Source organism: Asterias rubens, chromosome 8 (assembly GCF_902459465.1).
Source record: "Asterias rubens chromosome 8, eAstRub1.3, whole genome shotgun sequence".
NCBI lineage: Eukaryota > Metazoa > Echinodermata > Asteroidea > Forcipulatida > Asteriidae > Asterias > Asterias rubens.
This window is the reverse complement of record NC_047069.1, coordinates 13,769,151-13,793,900: the sequence shown is the minus strand read 5'-3', so window position 1 is coordinate 13,793,900 and position 24,750 is coordinate 13,769,151. Positions and strand designations below refer to the sequence as shown.

The following is a 24,750-nucleotide window of genomic DNA, read 5'->3' as shown; positions in this document are numbered from 1 at the left end:
TCAAGATGGCGGCGCCCATGGAACATTTTGTGCCGCTAGTTGTCTTCGTTTCAACACTGAAAGTTCTCCTTATTCCAGCATAGTAAGTAAACGTAATGTTAACAGTGTATATGTTTGTGTTTAGTTCTTTCAATTTGCTTTGTAAGAAAGCGTCTCTATGGAATGGATCATTGTTTAAAGGCTCGCTTTTTTACTGTCGTGTGTGTCAGTCACTGCACTGCACTGACTGGTCACTGCATGCAGTATGTCAGTTTTACTAGCCCCACCAAGTGGGGCCAAGGCTAGCTGAATCCAGCTAACATTGGCCACACAAGTGGGGCTATGTCAGTTAGTACAGTAGGCCTTAAGTTGAAGTAGAACTACCGTCTACACTGTAGACGGTAGTTCTACTAGTAGTACTACTACAGACTATATAAATAGACTACATTACATACAGACATCATACACAATCAAAACTTTCCCCACACACTCAGTATACATTCACTGTTGTTCTTAGTAAGGAGCTGATCAATCATTATATCAAGATCAAGATCATAATGCTTGTAGATTGTTTTTTTGTTGAGTGAAAAAAAAATGAAATTTTAAAAAACATCTTCAAAAATATTCAATTTTCTGCTCGGTACTCACTCACAGTCACTGTTGTTTTTCTTTCGCATCGCACGTTTTTGACTTCTCAAATTGTTTCTGATAAGTTGCAATGATCTTATCCATCCATCCTTCTATGTACAGTCATAGAATTGGATTACGACTGTCGAGAAAGGGGGGTTGCTATCATCACAACTAGTTTCAGATCAGAGCTTTAAAAATGTGTGCATGGAATCTAATATAAAAATGTATGGTTTATATGCTTTATTACAGTCGATCTACTGATTTTGAAGTTCACAGAAATTGGTTGGCTATCACACACTCATTACCCATCTCTAAGTGGTATTTTGAGGTAAGTCCTAGGCTCAGTCTCGTTTCAAAACAACCTTAAAAAAGGTCCTTTCATTGTCTAGATTTAAGGTGCCATTTGCTATGGCTATAGGTAGTATTGGTCACAATGAAAATGTTGAAGAATAGAGCTTTATCGGCGTTCTGGCCATAAATTGTGTAACCATTGCCAAAGCCATCTTTTAGGATACAGACAGCCTTGCCCCAACCTCATGACTATGCTTACCGCAAAATCCTGCATTGTGTGACCCATAGAATCATGGGCTATAACAGGGCTACATTAGCACAAAACTCTAGAGCAGAACCGAGAAATTGGGCCCTGTCAAAGAACAGTAGAAGGCCTGGTAATGAGAGGGCAAGTTGAGAAGGCAAGGTCATTCTCATTTTGGAATTAGGGTACTTCCATTGGAAAATGTTATGTCTGCACAGGAAACTTTAAAGGACAATAAGGGCAAGATTAGGGGCAACAGTTGCAGGGACCTACATTATACAGCACCCTCGTTTTCAAACAGCCGGGCAAATTTGGAAAGTTTCAATCATAAAACTGAGTTTCACACTATCCCTCTTACTTAAATTTCATTGGGTCATAGTCCCAATGTGCGGACACTAAGTCTTTGATTATTACATATATAATCAGCATGTGTTATTAAAGACACTGGACACTATTGGTAGTTGTCCAAGACCAGTTTTCTCACTTGGTGTATCTCAACATATGCACAAAAAAACAAACCTATGAAAATTTGAACTTTATTGGTCGTTAAAGTTGCGAGATAACAATGGGAAAAAAAACACCCTTGTCAGACGAAGCTCGGGCGTGCTTTCAGATGCCTGATTTCGGACCTCAAAACCTCATTCTGAGGTATCGAAATCAAATTCAAATATTTTAGTTGAAAATTACTTCTTTCTTGACAACTACATTACTTCAGAGAGTGCCATTTCTCACAACGTTTTATACTTGTCAACAGCTCTCCAATTATTTTGAGTAAATACCAATAGTGACCAGTGCCTTAAGTTCAGAATGTGTTTCTTTTTGTTGCAGGACACATCCGAATGGACTCTAGACTATCCACCTTTTTTTGCTTGGTTCGAGTTTGGTCTGTCCCAAGTCGCCAAGTTCTTTGATCCAGGAATGCTGGATGTTGCCAACCTTAACTATGCAAGTCCAGCTACTGTTATCTTTCAACGACTGTCTGTCATCATCACAGATTTGGTTTTCATCTATGCAGCTAAAGAGTAAGGTTTTTTTCAGAATTTAGGCAGCAATTCTGTTTTTCTGAGAGCAGCAATGGGTAAAAACCAAAACATATTCCTTATCCCCTGGTGTAAAAAATTACAATATTAAATCGTTGCGGTACCCACTGCTAAAGATTCAAACTGCCTCTAGCTCGGTGGTCAAGTGGTTTAAAGATATCTGCCCTAGAAGTGCAAAGGTCATGGTTTGGACTCCGCCCAGAGTGACTTGCTTGTGGATTCTTTCAGCAGAACTTGGGAAAATACTGAGTATGTGAGTATAAAAAACAAAGAAGTATTCAGTACTTTCCCGAGTGTATCTTAACTTTATTCAACATAACCCACTCTTGCTGTTCCTTTAATAGACCTTATGCATTGACGTCAGCCATCCGCCATCTTTGAGGTCAAACAGTGACGAAACAATAAAAACGCACATAGATTGGCCAATGAACAACCTCCTTTTGACCTCAAGGCGAGGGCGCCGTACTGAAATGGCGTCATGTGCATAAGGTCTATTCTTTGTAGAGTTTCAGGCCCAAGGCCTCATACTTTAACCTTTAAAGAGGATAAAACACACAAGTTAAAGTTCACCTCTTTAAAGCCATTACACACATTCGGTAAACAGTATTGTCCAAGTCCCACACTTTGTGTATCACTTATATATAAAATAACAAACCTGTGAAAATTTAGGCTCAATCGGTCATTGGAGTCGGGAGAAAATAACGGGAAAACCCACTCTTGGTTCCGCACGTTTCGCAGTGGCATGACATGTGTTTAAAATAAATCCGTAATTCTTGCTATCGAGAATTGATATTGTTTTAATGTTTTCTCAAAAAGTAAAGCATTTCATGGAATAATATTTCAAGTGAAGTCTTTCACCATTACCTTCTGTAAACCCTGTAAGTTATTTGTAAATCTGTGAACTTTTTTCTTTCTTTTCTGTACCGAAAGTGTATAAAGTGTATAAATTAGAGCAGGGTTCAAAATACACAATGACCCACTGGGCAAAGTCTAGTGGTTTTTTAATTGCCCAATAACAATACAATTAATCGACAAGTCTTGCAGTCTGAGACGAAAACCTCATTGGAGACACTTTAAACCTAATGCAGACAATTGCCCAGAAGTAAACCTTTTTTTTTTAAGAGCTAGGGTTGAATTGCGCAAGGGATCAAGTGTGGAGTTTGTAGAAATTACTAGTAGGCCTATCCGTGTAATTGTGAAGGGTCTTTTTATTTTTACATGGGTTTTTTTTCCTTCTCTGTTTTGTGCAGGTACTGTCTGTCTCTCTCAAAAAGGACTGGTCGGAGGGAATATGCTCAGTTGCTTGAAAAGCCTCATTTTCTTTTGGCTGTTCTGTTAGTGTGCAACTTCGGTCTGATTCTACTGGATCGTATCCTTTTGCTTTTAGTGTCATGTACTTTGTATTTTTTCTGAAAAAATCTGATTTGCTTATTTTGAGCACTAGGCATCTACTAACCTGACTGTTAGTGTACACTCAAGATTACATAAAAACAGATGGAGAATCCCATAGGAATAGTTCAAACTTTGAACTCAACCTAAAGTAGAACTTAACCGCAACCACCCCAACCCTTCAATCATACTGCTCATTTTGTTTGATTCTGGCTAACCAAGGGCTGCACTTTCAAATAATAATAAACATTTATGCGGCACTTAATACTACATTTCTAAGCGCTATTATGAGTATAAAAAACAAAGAAGTATTCAGTACTTTCCCGAGTGTATCTTAACTTTATTCAACATAACCCACTCTTGCTCTTCCTTTAATAGACCTTATGCATTGAAGATTACATAAAAACAGATGGAGAATCCCATAGGAATAGTTCAAACTTTGAACTCAACCTAAAGTAGAACTTAACCGCAACCACCCCAACCCTTCAATCATACTGCTTATTTTGTTTGATTCTGGCTAACCAAGGGCTGCACTTTCAAATAATAATAAACATTTATGCCGCACTTAATACTACATTTCTAAGCGCTATTGTGCTGTTGTTTTTTGCAGACTGTGAGTTGAAACCAGGGGAATAGCACGGCAAGAAACAAAATTAGAAAAGATTGCATAAACAGAAGCAGTTCATATAAACGTGAATGGGGAGACCACCCACATAGGGCTACATTTACATGTAGATAGCTCAGTCGGTAGAGCGCGGGCTGGTTTAAATCCGGAGGTTGTGGGTTCAAATCCTGCTCTAGTAAACTGTTCTTTGTTCGACCCCAAAGTAATTCGAGAAAGGTAAACAAAATAGATACAGAAACTAAAATAAATCACAAGTTTTGGATTGGGGTTATTATATAATAGGTATAAATTTGCATCGGTGATAAAGAATTTTTTGGTTTTTACCCATTTCCCAAGTCCTGTGCAGGATTCGAACTGCCTCTAGCTACCGGGCAATCTCGGTAGTCTAGTTGGTGTGACACCTCTCTAGAATTGCAACGGTCGTGGGTTCGAATCCCACCCGAGTAATATGCCTGTGATATTTTTTCACAGGACTCGGGGAAAGTACTGAGTACACAGTGCTAACACATCGATGTATGGGTAAAAAACAAACAAATTCAAATGAGTTAGTTTTCGTTTCAACATGGTTTGAAATGTTTGCAAGGATGAAGCATTTTTTAATTTAGGGAGGGAGAATGCTTCATAATATGGAAGAAGTGATGGAGAGAGCTCTGTCACTGTAGTGTGTTTTCACATTAGGCCGATTTCACTAGAGCTAAGATTGATCTTTACTGCAAATTGATCACAGTTGCTAAGTACAGTGTGATGCCACAATACGAATTACTATGGTAATACTGACAATTTGTCTTGCGATGAATTTTATTGCTCTGTGTAATCGGCCCCAGGCATAAGTTGACAGGGAGAGGATGTGGAAAGGGCATAGCCGGGTTGAGGGGACTTATGGTCTAATGAGAGATAATGTGGGACACTGTTCATTACGAGTTTTGGAAGTGAGCAGAAGAATTTTGAACCGTTTGCGTTGAATCATTGGAAGCTAGTGGAGATGACAAAGAAACACTACACTGATCCATGCTTTATGGGGGATCAGTTAACGTGGTAACATCATGACTTACATTAAAGTGGGGTAATGAAGGAGCCAAGTAATTCACTCTAATAAATGAAACCGAACCTGCTACTGCACCTGTCTGCCTGTAGTTGAAAAGTGTCATCAATTATTACTGATTATTACTTGCACATCCATAATGCTTAAAGGTATTTTAAAGGGTTGGTAGAGATAGAGATAAAAAATAGTCGCAGACTGTGGTAATTTTTTGTGTGACCAACCACTTGCACATCCATGATGCTTAAAACCCTTAGATATAGAGGGTTGGTAGAGCTGGCAAAATAGTCCGAGACAGTTTAATGTTTGAATGATCGATCAACCACATACATGCAATAATAAACCTGTGAAACTTTGGGCTTAATCCAGAGTGGGAGTCTGGAGAAAATACTGAAAACCGTGCAGATTTTTCAACATGTGATCACAATTAGTTTTCCTTACTTTTGGTTGAGCTGAAATCAGCTGTAGTATTTTGTTTTAAGTTTCCAGACAGAGACTTCTTGAATACTACTTCATATCAGAGGGAAATATTTCACAGATAAATTGTTTTCTAGTATGGACTTCATAATCAGTAAGCTTTCAAACTAAAATTCGATTACTAGACTTTTTAGGTTACAAAAAAGAATAAAAATGTACACTTTATAAGGGCTAATGGTAATTTCAATGTTTTTAAAACTATCCACGCAGACGTTGCATGCAATGTGTTAATTTTTATCTTAATGTCAGATTATCTTATCCAAAGTTCCAAAATGACATACCAAGAGCACTCAAAAGGGGTTTGTTCAAGTAAAATTGAAACAGAAATTACAGTTTCAATTTGCAGGACGTGCCCCTCACCCCTAGAAAACAAGGTGTACCCTCTTGTTACCCTTTCAAATTTTACCCAAGTTTTATCGCTGTAAACATTCCATTTTTCTACTCTACTTTAACTTTATCAATGTTCCCATACATGTAGGCCTACATGTACATGTACGTGCATCTGTAAGACACATACAGATTAACTCAAATATTGTATGGATTGGCTGGAAATTCAATTTTGGAAGTTCCATTCAAAAGCATATTTTATGTGGCATGTCATCGTTCGTGAGTGCAGTTAAAAACTGCTTTTGATTACAAATTGAAAGCGCTATGAAACGACTTGGCAGATTTTTTTTTTCTGCAAATCTTTTGAAAAAGCTGGTAGGAATATGGCATTATGTCTGACACAGTATTCAATTTTAAAAGGTTGAGGCTGTAAAGGGGAGAAGCAATATAAATGGAGCTTCATGTTCAGAATGTCTCTGATCAGCTCTTTCCTGCGTATAGTATGTCCCCAGTCACAGCCCTTTATCCAGGTGACAATTGTCAACGACTGATAAATGTAGCGGGACATATTCCGCACATAAAATGCATCATTCGATAGAGGTCTTTCATTAAAATATTTTCCTATTAAATAATAGGGCTTTTTAAGTGCACTCCATAAAACGAATCAAACAAATAAGGTATAATTTGCTTTATGAAATGCACATAGAACTTTGAGCTTACATTCGGTCTTTTTCGTGATAAAACATGAGCTAAAATTTTGCTTAGTTGAGTGGGATAAATTGCACGGTCTGGGTGACTTTACAATGCACTTGCACTCGAGCTCCAATTCAAGTGACATGCTAATGTAAAGACCCAGATCATAATTGCTTTAGTGGTCCATTATAACTTTGCTCATGTTTAAAGTACTGACTCAGGCCTGTATGCTTCGTTTCGGAAAGGGCAAAGGCACCCAGGTATTTTCTCCTAGGTATAAAAAGGGAGCCCTATGAGGAAATTGTACATTTCGAATGGAGCTATTTCCTGCTATTAAAACAGTCAGATCACGTTTCACGTTTGTATTTATCTTTTTGTGATGTAGACCTTAGTGCAGATCTAAGTTATTATTCTGCATCAATGGAGAGAAGCGCTGAATCAAAGTTTCAATCATTTGAGAGGAGAGTACAACATAAATTCAAACATGTCTTTGAATTTCAACTCCTGCTTGAAAGGAAAAAAAAACTTGTTTCCTCAATTTAACTTGACCTAGCCATGTTAGCTCTCAAAAAGTCAGCGATTTTCAGTCAATAAAAATCTTGTCTTTTTCACAATATATTTCTCATATAATACATTGATGGGCCTCAAAATTCATCCATTTATACTATGCCTGACGCGCTGAATACTGATTTTTGTATGATTAGAAGAACCCAAAATCATCTTTATTTTTCTGTTAGACAAAATATCATCTATTTCCTCTTGACTGCTTAGATACACACCAGTATACATGTACCTGCTTGTATTGCCATATAGTCATGGAGAAAGAACTCTGCTTTGGTCAAAACATCAGGCATGTCAGGCCACAAATTTTCTTCTTCATTTTGTACACTCAAATATATACAAGCAAAACTGGGCCAATGCCTCTTTGCATCCCAGGTTCCTGAGCAAATCGACTCAGATGTTATTTGAAGATGAACCACTTTGATAACAGGTTATATTTGCTTGCTCCGGAGAAGGGGGGAGGGGGGAAGTGTTATTTTTTTTTTTGTCAAGCCTAGAACCATGCACCTGTCTCGATTGGAGAGACAACTCGTGTTTATTCTGCTCTCAAATCATTGTCAAAACTGACTCGCTGTGTTTATTAATTCGTGCGGGTGTATGTTATAGATTCCTTGGGGGAAGATGTGATTGCCCTAAAAAGAGGTGTTTGGTTGGATTTGTTTTTGCGTGTTATCTTTTTTTTAAGGGGGGGGGGGTAGAGGTAGAATGGGCAAGGGGTAGTAGACTGGGGCTCCCTCAAGGTATTCCGTCAGAGCGCAGTAAAACTCTCTGGAAGTTTTACTGTATTGTTTTCAATTATAGTTTGACATTTGTATACATAAACAGTGCATGTCGAATCTATCAAGAGCTGGAGCAACAAACGGAGAAAAAGTGGTGAGGAAATTTTTTTCTATCGGACAACATAAAGTGAGCAAGTCAATAGTACTTAACCTGGAAACCCAGTATGATAGTTGCTGGATAAGGAGAGGAAGACGAGTCGAGATTGCCCGATTTGATAAAATGGGCTTTGAGATGACAGTTCATTTATCCACTCATGATGCATAAATTGGTAGTTTGGGTTCGTGTATAAAGCAGAGCAAGCAGAGCAAACATGAAATCAACTGAGTTTGATTTGAGTGAGCTTCAATTTATGTTGCACGGCTGTCATCCTGGCCCAATTTCATAAAGCCTGTAAGCACAAACACTTGCTAAGCACAGAAAAGTATTGTTTTTTAGTAGAAATAGGTTACCAGCCAAAATTTAGTTAACCCTAGCTCTAACCTTGTGACTGGTGCCCCACTCAATGATTGCTTAGCCCCCAAACAATTTAAGCTGTATTTTCTGCTGAACAGCTTTATGAAATTTGGCCCTGTGCCCTAATCCTTAAAGCTATTAGGCAGAACTTAATGTATTTTTGACTTGAAGCCTGTTTTTGCCAAGCAATATACGTTTTCTGTGTTTAATAAGTTGTTTGTCCTTATAGGGTTCATGATATTGGGCCATGTTAACCTTTTACGGACCATTCTTTTCTCTTATAATTACCATATGCCCAGATATTGCTAAATTGTTTATAACTTTACTTTGCTATTATCAGGAAACAATTCAAGAAAATCATTATTAATTAAAAAATATGTGGGTTTGTTATGGAATTGTAGATTCGTTGTTAACATGAGAAATACTAGACAGAGTCAATTCGGTACATAACCTTCTCTGTGGCATCTTCCAGAAAAACATAATGAAAATATAAAAATGGCCCTCAATGGGATTTGAACCCAAGACCCTGACACTATGGGCAGATGCTTTACCAACTAAGCTATGAGGCACATTGGTATTCCCTCATGTTTTTCCCAATAACCACTGGGCAAAGAAACAAACACTTGGTCTAATAAATTTTGTATATTTGGTATTTGGTCTCTTGTTTGAGCATTATGAAAGTAGGTAAAATCCTGCAGCCTTTGTAACTATGGTAACTTTGGTACAAGCTGCTTGTGGCCGCTACGGTCCCTAAAGTGGGGGTTTTATGGGGTTTTTTTTATGTTTTTTTTTTATTATGGGGAGTCCCCATTCACAGATCCCTCTTGAGGTGGTAGCTAGAAAAAGAACTAAGAGGATAAAATATCAGAAAATTTAAAAGTACAGGCATGGAAGCAGGATACAAGTAGTGAATTTCAAATAAGGCAGCTCCTGGGATGAAGCTTTAGTTTTAATGATATGTAGCACTGGGTATTAGCAGTGACTCACAAATTAGTACAATCAAACTTGATAAAAGCTTTTCCCTTTTAAAGGCAGTGGACACTATTGATAATTGTCAAAGACCAGTCTTCTCAATTGGTGTTTTTCAACATTATGCACAATTTAACAAACCTGTGAAAATTTGAGCTCAATTGGTCGTCGAAGTTGCGAGATAATAATGAAAGAAAAAACACCCTTGTCACACGAAGTTGTGTGCTTTCTGATGCTTGATTTCGAGACCTCAAATTCTAAACCTGAGGTCTCAAAATCAAATTCGTGGAAAATTACTTCTTTCTCAAAATCTACGATACTTCAGAGGGAGCCGTTTCTCACAATGTTTTATACTGTCTCGTTACCAAGTAAGGTTTTATGCTTACAATTATTTTGAGTAACTGCCTTTAACGCCTACAAAATTCTTCATTGACTATTCGGTAATAAACCACAAGGGAAAGTGACTGGGTTAGATATTTCCATCATTTATAATTTCAGAAGCACAATAGTAGACAGATGAGCTAGCAATAATTTGTGTAGTGGGATGGCCAGCTTAGATTGCCTGTAGAAGATGCCACTACAAGTACATATGTTACTGTCAATGAACAACAAGTACTTTAGACCAGGCTTTGATGAAAGTACTTTTACTTGTACATAGATACACGCACTAGGCAGGCAAATGTTGTATTCAATGCTATGACTGTTTGTACACTGTATGCAGTTGAGTAATTGTGTTTTTACAGTTATAGAATGCCACTAGTGAGTCCCTTTTACAGGACTCGGGAAAGTACTGAGTTTTCAGTGCTTACATACATCGGTATAAGGGTAAAACAAACAAAAAGTAGTCTTTATCCTGATGCAAATTTAACATCTACTTGCTAAGCGAGTCTTGTGATGGGATAATGGAAATCTGGTAAGTGCCCTGTTGGGAGCGCAGGATCTCACCTGGGTCTCACCAAGAAACATCCTCTATAAAATTAAAGTTTAAAGAGCAATTGTTTATCATGGCTTTAGAACAGACTTCTTGACCTTTCCCCAAGGTGCAGGAATAGTATTGCGTACTATTTGTTTTTGGCGGATCAGGTTGGAATATAGTGGTGTCCTTCCTTGCCTTCTACTGCTTGGACCTCGGTTTGAATCCTGCCTGGGGCTCTATGTAGATTGGGTTTTCAGTCCCTACGTGAATGCATGGGTTTTTCCCTGGATTAAAGGGTTTCCGCCCACATCTAAAATTGAATCTTCTCCACAGGGGTGTTGGCTAGTATAGTGATTAATCTTTTTTGAAAATCCTTTGTTTCACAACATCATTCAATAACAAATTTACCACTAAATTGGATGACATTTTCCCAGCTTGGTTATAATAAATGGTGTGATTATTGAAAACTTGGGATTTAAATTTAACTCTTCCAACATCCGTTTACATTTCCTGCTGTAACATTTCTTAACAAATTGCCTTCAGATATTCACTTTCAGTACAACGGCTTCCTGTTTGGACTAATGCTGCTGTCCATCACAAGAATAACGGAGGTAAAAATAATATACCCTGAAGTTTTATTACATTTTTATTTGAAGCCCAGTACTGCATTTATAGCAATTCAAATCAAATATTTATTTGCTATATTATTATTGTATTTTATATTCCTCTAGCACATGTTCTGTATTCTGGATTTCTTCTTTGCAAAGGCTTTTTGGTTATTGTATGTGTATGTTATTGTTTGTTTTTAGTGCCAAGAGCATTTTTATGGATTTGTTCGCTTATATAAGATTTCATTTTTATTATCATTATTATGCTGGCATGATATCCGTCCTACTTACAGACTTAAGTCCGATTTCTTTTTGTTGTCCCTCAGAAAAAAAACAGCAATTTTTATTAAATAGCTTGAAGTCTATTAAATTCACTGTGTACAGCAAAAAACAATTGAGGATTTAGAAGTTTTTGAAGGATTATAAGATATTAATACTTTGGAGTCATCAGGGCTTTCATATAACTCTTACTGACATGTTTTACTGGCTTTGGGCAATTCTCTGCAAATTAAAAGGGTTTGGCATAATGTATTTTAAACTACTCCAGTCAAACTGAACTGTGACATTTTACATCCAGTTTTAGAAACATACAGGTGTTTTTTCTGGGTAGCTTTGGTTGAGAATCAATTATGTCAGTTTGATGAGACAGGTTGGACGGAATAATCAAATTCATGTTGGAGTGCATTGACACTGGAATTAATAGCTCTTGACAGTTAAATAGAGGGGGAACATATTAGGAATGCCTCAAATCCTACATATTAGGAATGTTTTTTATAGACTCCTTGCAATCAAAAAGTGAGCTCACTGAGACCAAAATCCGCCCTCGCTGAGGCAAAACGAGGCAAATCGATGGACGATATCTTCTTGTGTGTAAAAATGTGTTAGTGACCTCAGCGTCCCTGTAGCGTTTTGAGTTATGAAAGGGGTCTATATGATCAAATTAAAGGCCCCCCCCCCTCCCCAACATACACACTCTCTGAACTTTATAAATGCTGTTTGTTCCCCTTTCTGGTACACAACTTAAATAAAGACACCTTGTAAGTAAGGTTTGCGATGACACCATTGTAAGAAATTTCTTTTGTGAGTGCTTTGAGAAGAGCTGGTTTCTGCTCAAAGAAATGATAGATGCTGCACCCACTCAGGGGTCACATGGCCAGGGTCAATTGTGCTCATAATGATAAGTGTACCTGGTTTTTTAACATTCATGACATTGCCATTGGCTTTACATCCCATTAATCTAACCTCAAATTAGCGAAAAGATTTAATCTTTAAAATAGCAGCATGAATCATTGTTCCATTGTTTCATTAAATCCCATTTCCAACGACTCTCCAACCAATACTTTCACTAACGGGAAACTGATCGACAAGTTTCCAGTTATTGGTATGGACAGAAAAGGTTTATTAATCCAACCTCATTAAACTGCTTGCCATATGTACTTTTGTGCAAAATGAATGGTACTATTGAGTTTTAAGCAATGATTTTTGAGTTGCAACTGACACATTTTGCACAGCATTTTGCTCTGCTATACAAGGGAAATCGTTCACTGCGTTACAATGAGCTCTGAGGGAATATTCACTAGGGAAGCATCACCCTGAGCTGAACACAGACATCATGGTGCAGTGACTCCTTCCATTCGAACATTTTGGCACGTAAAAAGAATTCCTGTAGAAATGAATGCATTTCTTCAGTTATACACTCATAATGGCCATGTTTGTGTGGTCGTCAGAGTGAATTGTATTCAGTGTACTTCCAATTATCGTCATACGACACCCAAAAGTACAGGGATATGTCACTGTGTTTGTGCTCATTTTTCTCTCTTTGTTGTGCCTTGGTGTCCAGTACTGAAGACTATTTGTAGCATATACATGTGGGCATTCCTGACCCCTCCTACATTAAACCATACTTTTTCAATAGATGTTAAATTTGCGTAGGGGATAGAATACGCTTTCAGAAAATGAAACTGGTAGTAGAGTTTTTTGTGTTGTGCTTTTATATTTGCAACTCGTATCGGCCCCTAGACACTCTTCCATCATTTTGACAGAGCAGTGCCTAAGCTTAGGTCTCTCTGATCAGCAGTGTAGGTTCAAATCGTGGTTCGAGCAAGACACTTCACCATAATCCAGTAGGCTCCACCCACGACGCACGTGTGAGCAAGACCACGTGGGGCTCTCCAATGCCTTTCTGCACAACTCTGTCGCGCGCCAAGATACGCGCATGCATGTCGGACCTTATTTGTCAGACCTTCGTTGCGTTGTGATTGGTCAATATGCAATGGGGATTGGTGGATTGGTCTATTGCTTTGTCCTTTGGACGGGACAATAAGCCATGGGTCTCATGTACATGTACAAAATGTACTAGGATTGGTAGTGCATGTAAAATAACCAAGTACTGTACACTTATCATGAAAGTGTAGGAGTCAAACCTGGGCCTAATTTCATAGAGCTGCTAAGCACAATAATTTGCTAAGCATGAAATTTCTTCCTTGATAAAAGCAGGATTACCAACCAAATTTCCATTTGATGCATATTGCTTGTTACTGGTATTCAGCTGTTGTTTGGTTATCCTGAAAATCAAGTGGAAATTTGGTTGGTAATCCTGTTTTTATCAAGGAAGAAATTTTATGCTAAGCAAATTCTTGTGCTTAGCAGCTCTATGAAATTGGGCCCAGGTGTTTCTTTTTCACATAAAAAGGACTCTGTTTTATGTATCCCCAGGCCTGTGAGATTAAGTGATTATTAAGTTCACTTATGAGACATCTTTGATTTCATACCAGAAATATCTACAGGTTCTACATGTTTCATGAGTCAGACTCGAACCCACAATCTGTTCTGATTCTGGAGCAGCTATGATCAAACAAGTTCACTTATGAGACATCCCTGATTTCATACCAGAAATATCTGCAGGTTCTACAGGTCTCTTGAGTCGGATTCGAACCCACAACCTGTTGTCATTCTCGAGCAGATAATGATCAAGTTTTACTCTTCCCAAACAAGTTCACTTTAATGAAACATCCTTGATATCATACCAGAAATATCTACAGGTTCTACAGGTTTCATGAGTGGGATTGGAACCCACAACCTGTTGTCATTCTCGAGCAGATAATGATCAAATTTTACTCTTCCCAAACAGGGCCGTAACCTTGAGGGTGCATTCTGGTTTGCTGTTCTGCTAAACTTCAAGCACATTTATTTGTACGTTGCGCCAGCTTACTTCATCTACCTTCTGAGGTCTTACTGCTTCACAAGAAGTAATCCAGGTTGGTTTGGCCACATGGTGGGGTTAGAGTTTTAAAGGTGTAAATAAACAACAACAACAACAACAAAGTGGGAAGATATTAGGTGGTCAGGTGCAAACTGCTTAGTTTGAGACTGGTTTTGTTTCAAACTTTGGGGTGATGTTATACCTCTTTCTCTAAAACTACATTACTTCAAAGGGTGACCCCAGCGCTCTTTCCCAAGTCACTTTTTTATGGTCATTAATTGTTGGTGTAATTATCAAAGGCTCACCTCTCCTGAATGTTTTTGAAACGGATATATGGCGCCATACAAATACTGTGAATCATCATCATCATCACTTTAAGTTATTTTTCACTTTTTATCGCAATCAAGAGTTTCCATTTAACATAAAGATTTATTTTACACATTTTAGATGGAGGGGTACAGTGGACTAGTTTATCTCCATTGAGACTCGTTGGACTAGGAGGAATTGTTATATCTGTGTTTGCTGCTTCGTTTGGACCCTTCATTGCAATGGTAATTTTAAGGGACTCCCTTTGTGTTTTCCTTGTAAAATGATTAGTGCATCAAACTCTGCAGGATATACAATTTTACATTATATGTGTACAATGTAGCTATTTAATTTTAAATATATTGTTCAGTTCACACCAGGGGTGCGTTCCACTCGCGCAAACGTTGCCAACAGTTGCGCACGTTCGCCAACAATTTCAAGTCGAACGAGTTGTTCGCCGCCACCGTTGGCGAACGTTGGCAACTTTAGGCGAACATACTTCGGAGGTGTTGGCGAGTGATTTTTAAAATGGCGGACAAGCATACGGTATTATTTCTTTGTCACAAACATAATTACATTGTATTTTCGGTGGATGATAATGCAGATTTGGAATAACAAAGTTAATTAGTTGATGTAATGATGTCAAAAAGAGGACTATTGCAGCAAAAACGAAAACAAAAACCTACGTATGGTGCGCGCCATCTTCATGTCAGGGCGCCGCCATATTGACATCGCGTATACGCACCAATCGTTCAAACGATAAAAAAACGTTTGCGTGAACAGTTGCGAGTCGTTTGCGCGAGTGGAACGCACCCCAGGCCCAAGTTTATAGAGCTGCTAAAGGACTAAACATAGCTTAGCGTTTATAAGAATGATTGGTCTGAAAGGATCAGTTGGTGTTCTGCCTGAGTTTTAAACTAAAAATTACCGCACTCTCTAAATTCTTGGGATTTAATATCAAAGTCTTATATAGCGCACGAACATGTTTCTACCAAACAATGTACTCAAGGCGTTGACTATATACAAACTTTCAGAAAGAGAGGTTATTGCAGTGATGGATTCTGAGACCCAATTATGTAGCACTTATAAGGGTTTACAAGGTGCTACTGCGCATTAAGCAGCCACAACCAGGAACACCGGGGCAAACCCCTTCTCTTTTCGATAAGTGCACTGGGTTCTTTTACATGCGTTACACAACACATGGGACCAACGGCTTTACGTCCCATCCGAAGGACGAAGCAATGATAAAGTGTCTTGCTTAAGGACACAAGTGTCACGGCTGGGGATTCGAACCCACACTCTGCTGATCAGAAACACCAGAGTTTGAACTCGGTGCTCTTAACCGCTCGGCCACGACACTTCCTTCTTAGGTAACCAACAATGACCACTGTTACTACTTGTATAAGTACTTTGACGTCTAAGTTGTGCAGGCAGCACCTACATGTAGATGTGGTACGACTAGTTGTGCAATACATCCCTTGAATTAGAAACTAAAATAAGTTTTGTGAAAGCAAGTGTTTTAACCATTGTATGTCAAATCCTCTTTTGTTCCCAAGGGCCAGTTACCGCAAGTCCTGACGAGACTTTTCCCCTTCAAGCGAGGCCTGTGCCATTCCTATTGGGCCCCGAACTTCTGGGCCTTGTACAATATGTTGGATAAAATGGCCTCTATGACTGGTAAGTCTAGCAATCATGTTTAGAAACCAATCTGGGTCCAATTTCATAAACTGGTTAAGCAAATGAATCTGCTTAGCAAGATTATTTGCTAAGCAAGAATTGAGTGGGTTACCAGTCGCTATGTAAACTGTGTAGTATTTTGGCTGAATCACCTATTTCAGCTAAGCAATATATTTCTGTGCTTAGCAGGTTTTTATGCTTAGGCTACATGCTTAGCAAGATTCTTTGCTAAGCATGAATTGAGTGGGTTACCAGTCGCATCAATGTAAACTGTATGTTATTTTGGCTGATCGCCTATTTCTGTGCTTAGTAGGTTTGTATGCTTACATGCGTTATGAAATTGGGCCCTGATATTCCGTTACAACTGCCACCACCTACATGTATGAACCATCTTTGCTTAATTAGCATTTGACAGGTAGACCAGACATACAATATTTGTTATTCAACATTTTGATGTTGAAATTGGGCAACTATGTTAAGGCAGCTAAATGCAATCAACCTTTCGACAACATTTCTGTGAAGAAATTCAACGAATCTGTATCTTCAGGCATCTGGTGGCATCTGCAACTTACTTTAACCGTGTTAACTGAAACTTAATATTCAGTGCCAGGAGTGCGGGAATGTAGTTGAACAATATCCTACCACCCCCCCCCCCCCCCCCCCCCCCCCCCCCCCCCCCCCCCCCCCCCCCGTCCCACCAGTGCACACACACACAAATGTAGTTCGAACGCACTTTTGATGAATGCACTTTTGATGAAAGCACTAGTGTGAAAAACCAGCACTTGTGAAGGTCAGCCCAGTACAAATGCAAGCACTTGGCTCTGAGTAGCCTACATGTTCAAAACACACTACCATTAGTACAAGTGCGTGTGTGAATCACAATTTAAACTTAAAGTCACAATTTCATGAGGAATTTAGCGATAACCGCATGTCCTCACCCATGGGTAAATAATAGAGTCCTGTTCTTTGTGCTTGGCTGCACAAGCTACATACTGTAAGAGGGCATACTGTGTTATTTTAAAGAAAAACAACTCTTGAGTTTGTTGTATGTTTGTGTTATAATGTTGTTTTTGCTCTTGAAGAGAAAGTGACCGTTTTAACATGAAGGAATGTTAAACTTGTTTAAAAAAAAAAATGTTTAGTTCAGGGGTTCGGGGGATGTCGAGGAGAGGCTCGTTGGGTTCAATTCCCTCACACAGAATAGCTGTCTTTTTTGCTAATCAGTTAAATTTAGACCCTTCATTTATTTTCCATATTCACATTCATTAATTTATTTATTTATTTTGGAAAAAATTTACTACATCAGGATTAGAACCTAGGTGACCTCTGGATTAATGTGCTGAGCTCTACCAACTGAGCTACCAAGCCCTAAGGTTGGCGGTCTCACTGTTTTATCAATATCTACGGGGGTGCCAGTCAGAAGCCATTCAACATGTTACCAGTGTACTCGATACTTTCATGAGTCCTGTGAACAAATATCACAGGCATGTTACTCAGGTGGGGTTCGAACCCACGACCATTGCAATTCTAGAGCAGTGTCTTACCAACTAGACTACCGAGGTTGTCCATTAGCTAGAGGCAACTAAAAGCATTCTATTCCAATGGAAGGGGTGGGGCCAAAAGAAGGCTTGGGTACCCTTTCAAGGACCCACAACGGTAAGGAAATTGGGCCCTAGTGCCCTACCAAACAAAGAGTGGGAAGCTATAGGGGGCCTACCCTTATGCATCAATGTGAAATCTAACTCCAAACACCTTAACTTTACATTTCCTTTGTCAACAATTGTCCATCTTAACAGGTGAAAGATTTAACTTATTGTCTGATGAGAGTCTAGAGAAGAGTCAGGCATCTATGACTGGTGGACTGGTGCAAGAGTTTCATCATATCTTTCTACCCTCAGTCCCTGCTATTGCTACCTTAGTACTAACAGCTCTTACAGCATTAGTAAGTTATCAATTAAAATCACCTTTTAATAGATGTTAGTTTTGTATTGGGGATACACCAATGTAATTAAGCAATGTAATCAAGTACTTTCTCGAAATCTATGAACAAATCAAATCCACAACCGAATCACTCGAGTGTGATACAAACCAACAACCATTACATCGCTAGAACGCCCAGCAGGGTGGATATGTTCGCGTTACAAGTCTTTATTGTTGATATTACCAAAGCAGATGTCTTACTACTAGACCACCATGCTAGCCTGGTGGATAGAGGCAGTTTTAATCCTACATGTATGTGTTAGCAGTGGGTAACGCAACAATTTAGTGATGTTAGTTTTGACTCTTCTTGGTACGGGAAAACTGCATGAATGAATTTCCAAGTTCCGGCCACAAGAACTCGTCCTTTTCACTGAGTCGGTGTGTTTACATCGAAAAACTTCAGTCATTATTGTTAATGCATAAACCATTTATCTGGCTGGGTCAGTCAGCAGGCCTACTGGTTTTGTATGATGATCCAATCAAGACCACCTTTTGAGAAAGGAATTACACAGCCATAAGGCGCCTTGTCAAAACGTCCAAGCTGTTCCATTCCGCGTGCATTCTGCGGGAGTCCGCGGATTTTTGTAACAAAAGAACCCGTAGCAACCGGGAAGGTCCACGGCCACGACGGCTCATTTACATGTCAATAAACATGAATATTCCGGCGGCTCTGCGGAGCGACCGGTCAGCTATTGTGAAGCCAAGCTTATTTAAATATCAATAAGCATGATCATACGGCGGCTCCGCGCCCGGCTGCCGGCGGAACCGCGGAGGAACCCAGGTGGTGAACAATGGCTTTACCTTTGCATGGCAAAAGCAAACTAAGGGTGTGTAAAGCCATTTTCTCGTACGAGTGATTTTTAAGGCTTGGTTACATGACCGAAACATGTGAATTGTAGAAATGGTTTGTTTAGGCAGGTCTATGGACCACATTAATTATTTTGCTTTTGTTTCTCCTAGCCCATCTGGAAGTATTTGTTGTATTTTCATCTAATGTTGAAATGGCAGAATAAGTAATAATAATAATAAATAATCTTAGTAATAATAATAATAATAATAATTTCCATATTTTGGAGCAAGGTCAAAACATCCTTTCTCTGTGACTACCACGCCGTTTCATAGTGTTTCGCTATAATAGAAAACCTGACTTCCCAAACAATGCATCGTAGCCTCCCCCATACCCATGTATCGATCACTGTATCAATGACCCATCCACAACGTATTATGCAAAACTACCGCTAAACTGCAGTTCATCCTAAATAAAATTTAAACACCAAACAATTACATGATGGTCCAACGTGTGTAATGCACAAATTAATGTTTTAATTCGGCCTCTGGCCGCGAAAACCTTTTATTGTGAATAAACCATTAAAATGATCGGAATTGGCAGCCAGTGCAAACTTGTTTTTACAAAATTAAACTTTTATTAACTAGGGTGGCAAATATTTTACATCGAATCAAACTTGTTTTTTTTATAGTAAGGGATTTATTTGGTGATGACGTACTCATAAAGTGATTAACATTTTGAGTTGTTTAGCCGGGACTCAACATATTGTGCCTTTTCAAAAATACAAGCCTCGTGAATGCCTGTTTGATGCCTGTTGAATGCCTCTGGAATGTTGAGGTTCAAAGTCGCCGATTTGGTTGACTATAATGTCTAAACATGTAGCTGGCGATTATCACGTGAGCAGGATGGTCGGCTGGCACTACCAACGTGCGTGGTGCAATGATCTTGTCGGTGCAGCCTGTCCACTTCCAGGACGATGGTACTCACTAGTTGAAAATGTACCATTCTGGGAGAGCACGGCCGGTCCGCGTCCAAGCCGCTGATATTCATGACCTGAAAATACAACTTGTTTATTCATGAGACTTATTGTTATACCAACAATAGCGCCCGGCATGGATAGCTCATTAACTTCGCCGCGCTTCAACGCACATGGCCGTTCTTCCGCGGACTGTCCGAGGTCCTTAGCAACGGCGGTATTTGCTGTCCAGTCCGCAGACTGTCAGCGGAGGAACGTCCGGGACGTTTTGACAAGGCGCCTAACAGGTGTGAGCTATCAGATGAAAAGGGTGTTTTATTTTAGCCTCTTTCTTATAAAAGGAAGGTACACGTTTGGTAATTGTCAAAGGCCAGTCTTCTCACTTGGTGTATCCCAACATAGGCATACAATAACAAACCTGTGAAAATTTGAGCTAAATTGGTCATCGAAGTTGCAAGATAATGATGAGAGAAAAAACACTGTTGTTGGACGACTTTGTGTGCTTTCAGATAGGAATAAAAGACTTCTGGCTAGAATAGTTTTATTATTTTAGTGAGAATTTACCTCATTCTTTAAATCTATGCTACTTCAGAGGGAGCTGTTTCTCACAATGTTTTATATTATCAACAGCTCTCCAATGCTGGTTACCAAGTCAGTTTTTAAGTTGATATTTGTGTTTTGAGTAATTACCAAATGTGTACGTTCCCTTTCCAGTAATGTTGTTCTATTTTAATTCCTCTGCAGCCGTCTTTGCTACATCTTTGGAGGTATCCAAGTGGACCAAAGGGATTTCTGAGATGCCTGGTTCTATGTGCCTACAGCTCTTTCATGTTTGGATATCACGTACATGAAAAAGCCATCTTGCTTGTTATCATACCACTTAGGTAAGTAGAAAGACAACAGAATCTCAGTGTCATTATAACCTCGCTCGCGAAGAGGCACTACCAATTTCCTTTTGGTAAGGGGAACTTCTATGAAGAAAGTGTAAAATTTGCTTCGGAACCTTGCAAAAGGCACCACAGTGAAAGCACAGGGCATCATGGCAATTGCTGTAGGTGTCGTGAGATATTTCATGGCCTGTATAGTTTGTTTATTTACGACTGTAATTCAGAGTAACAGATGGGGATCTTACGGCACAATTTTACCCATACACCGATGTGTGTTAGCACTGTATACTCGGTACTTTCCCGAGTCATGTTACTCGGGTGGGATTCAAACCCACGACCCTTGCAATTCTAGAGCAGTGTCTTACCAACTAGACTACCGAGGTTGCCCGGCAGCTAGAGGCAGTTCGATTCCTATGTTTTGGCAGTGGGTACCGCAACGATATAAGAGATGTTAAACTTGCATCGGGACAAAGAATTATTTTTTTCTTTTTACAATGAACTAAACAGATTTACAATGTACCGAATGACTGTTGTGGGATGTCTTTTGTGATGTACTACCATAATAAATTTTTGATTTTTTACAAATGTCTGCACAATAGTCAGACTCAAAAGACAAATGAGTCCTGCATTCGTATTGAGTCCTGCATTTGAGTTGTTAAAAAAAATTATCTCAAAACTTTTGAAAGATCTGAAAGAAGCCAGGGTAAATGCAACAAGGTTTTTTTTATCGGCGTTTCATTTTGTTTGACTTTGCTTGTCAGCCTCTTGGCCATGGAGAGTTTGAAGGATGCCCAAGTGTTCTTGATAGGGTCAACAGTTGGCCACTACTCCCTGTTCCCTCTGCTCTTTACACAGAATGGTGAGTTCATCTGGACCATCTTAAGACTCTGTAGTTTTTGAAATGTGAACTCTCTTGCACTTCGTTTAAAGACAAAGGACACTATTGGTAATTGTTGTATACTTGCTTTATCTTAACATATGCATAACATTACGGACTGAGTTCTGCACTGATGATCATTTATGGCCCATAGAAATTAATTTTATCACATTGCAATCAAAATGCTTTAGACTCTGCTGAACACATTATGAGTGGCGCCCTCATGCGTTCCAGACTTACCAGGTGGGATGGCTCCCCGAGAACTGTTCTATGCAAATTGGGTACAGCGGGCTGTGACCGCTCCGTGATTCGCATGCCCTCTCTGGATTGGCCAAATCCGTTTGGTGGATTTTTTGGTGAAGTAACATTTAGCCAATAAGAGCTGCACATTGGGGGAACAAATTATTGTGTGTGCACTAGTTTGATCACTGTTGTTTCTACCATTTTGATTACAATTCAAACTAATCAGTCAGTGATTCTCTTCATATCATAATTAAACGGTATTGTTGTATTTTTTTCTCTTCCCTTCACAGAAACACCAATAAAAGTGTGTCTTATGTTAGCCTTCACAATTTTTACTTTCATCAGTACAACAAATATTCACAGGTAGGTTTTTGTCAAATTTACTATGTTTAAAGTGTGTTGTGACCGAGTGGGTTTGTGCGTTGGTCATGACACTTGTGTCATTGAGCAAGATGCTTTAAGGAACGTTACAGAATTGGTAAGAAACAAAAATAGTGATGATCACAGATTTACATAAAACTTACACGGTCTAATGATGATGATAGTAGAAAACATCCCTTGAAATATTTCTGTCTGAAATGTCATATTTGATGAGAAATAAATAATATAATTTCGCGTTTGGAGTTTATCGCTCAGTGAGCGATTTATTCATTTTTGTTTGGACATTGATGCAAACATCTTATGCAACTTCTACAGGTTTATCAGTTAATTTATAGGGTGGATTACATAAAGTGCTTACACTGCCAGCAACTGTTATGTTAGCACAAACAAATTATGTCAGGTTCCTTTAACTATAATTGCTTCTCATCCTGTGAGGGCAGAGATGGTTCTTGTGATTGCTTGAGCTTTGTGCGCTACATACATGTACATGGCAGCACAGGCTGATGATAGTCCATGGGAAGCTGTGATGGTTTACGGAATGAAATCAGTGGCCCAGTGACGAGGGGTAAAAATGTTTGAAGCACAGTGTTCGTTTCTCTGGAATTGTGCTTTGTAAGAGCCGTGTTCATTATAAAGCATGAGTTTTTTTAACATTCTAACTGTCAGCTTTATGGGCTATGGATATTACATGAAGTAAAACCAATAACATGTTCATTACAAACATACTCTCTTCTCCTCAAGAGGTCTTACACTGACTGTCAGTCCAAACTTTTTTTCTTGGAGCCTTTTGCGGACAGCATAAAACATCCGTCAATACACATAGAACAACATGACAATATTTTATAGAGGTCACTTTCAGTGAAACACAACGCGTGTATCTTTGTTAATGTGCGTCAGGTTAGCGAAGTGGTATCTTGCCTTTCCTTCTACCTCTGGGACCCCGGTTCAAATCCCAGTGGGGGCACTATTTGGATTGGGTTTTCAGTCCCTGCCCGACTGCTTGGGTTTTCCCTTGAATAATCATCTAAGGTTTTCTTTCTACATGTTCATCTTAAACTGAAACTTCCTTCCTTGTCTTCTCTCCATTGGGTTCTTGGCTTTTCTGAGAGTCCCTGGCTTCACAACCAGAATTAATAATTGAAATGAAATCAAATTTGTCTTATAGAGTCTTCATTCCGACTCATTGACGTCAATTAACCCGATTTACTTCATCTACAGATACTCTGCCAAGTCTGCCTTCTTGTTGCCACGCCTACCGCATCTCTCACCGGTAGAGTCCCTGTACCTCCTCGGCCTGGTACCTCTCTTCATATACAAGAATCTCATCCACGGTATGGTACCCGCGCTTCAGCGCTATGAATTCTTGCCACTGATGCTAACGTCGGCATATTGTGCCCTCGGTGTCAGCTATGCATGGTTGAAGTTTAACATTATAACTTTGGGTAGGGGAGGTGGGAGATAAGACCATTCCAAGTAGAAACTTGAATATTGTCAGAAGAAAATTGTCACAATAAATCTTGTAAAACTTATATCAAAACTGATTTGATGTCATGGGATTTAATAAAATCATCTTTTATTTTTAAGTTTTGTAATTTGTCAAGCAGCACTATGACGGCATAACAAAGAAGGAAATTTTATTCTTGGCAATAATGCATAATTCTTATGTCACCAGACTTTTAAATAAGTCTTACAATGATGTGTAAGTTTGACCTATTGAACACCGGTCAGTGCAAACAACACAACATGGCCAAACAAAAAGTATTTGTGGTCATTAAGAACATGGTGCCGACCCATCCTATAACACAAGATATGCACTAGTTGAAACAATCACAATTTTGTAAGTGTGGACATCTAGGAGTTCATGCCTGTTCATGGACAGCGCGGTTTACGCGTGTGGAATAATAAGAGCTCCCTCAAGTTAAATTGTAGAACTCCATGGCCGTGAATAAAGTAGTCACAATGTAATAAACTTTACTCAGTCATTCAATTACAGAGATTTGTGGATCAAACAATATTTGAACTCTTTTATTGCTGATGTGTAAATAGATCAAGTATTAATTTCTTTGGTATACACAATTTGTTAAGTAATTAAAAAAAAATAAACTTTTTCCTTGAAAACTTTAAGACAGAACTGTTTTTTGTTCACATTATAAAGCACAGATATCATAGATTTTCTAATATTAAAAAAAAAAAAAAAATTATGTAAAATCTGATATTAAAATCTTCAGCCCTTCACTGATATTTTTAGGTCGTATAATAGGTCGTATAATATACTTTTTTAAGAATGTGCGTTTCAACCCTGCATAGAGATTTTAAATATTTTATATACAAGAACATATAAGCATATAATTCCCCCTACCCCCCCCCCCCAAAAAAAAACACGAAGTTGTACTAAATAGATAATCACTTCTTA

At 38.8% G+C, this 24,750-nt stretch overlaps 1 protein-coding gene across 1 annotated transcript; it reads left to right on the top strand.

The window, feature by feature from the left end:
• Nucleotides 1-24,704, top strand: LOC117293716 (probable dolichyl pyrophosphate Glc1Man9GlcNAc2 alpha-1,3-glucosyltransferase). Its single transcript, XM_033776138.1, has 13 exons — nt 1-82; nt 859-937; nt 1,973-2,166; nt 3,435-3,553; nt 10,957-11,024; nt 14,152-14,278; nt 14,671-14,774; nt 16,086-16,206; nt 18,003-18,148; nt 20,694-20,833; nt 21,598-21,695; nt 22,247-22,319; nt 23,556-24,704. Exons 1-13 carry the CDS (start codon nt 6-8, stop codon nt 23,797-23,799), a joined length of 1,590 nt encoding a protein of 529 aa, XP_033632029.1. The 5' UTR covers nt 1-5; the 3' UTR covers nt 23,800-24,704.
• Nucleotides 24,705-24,750: the final 46 nt, after the last annotated feature.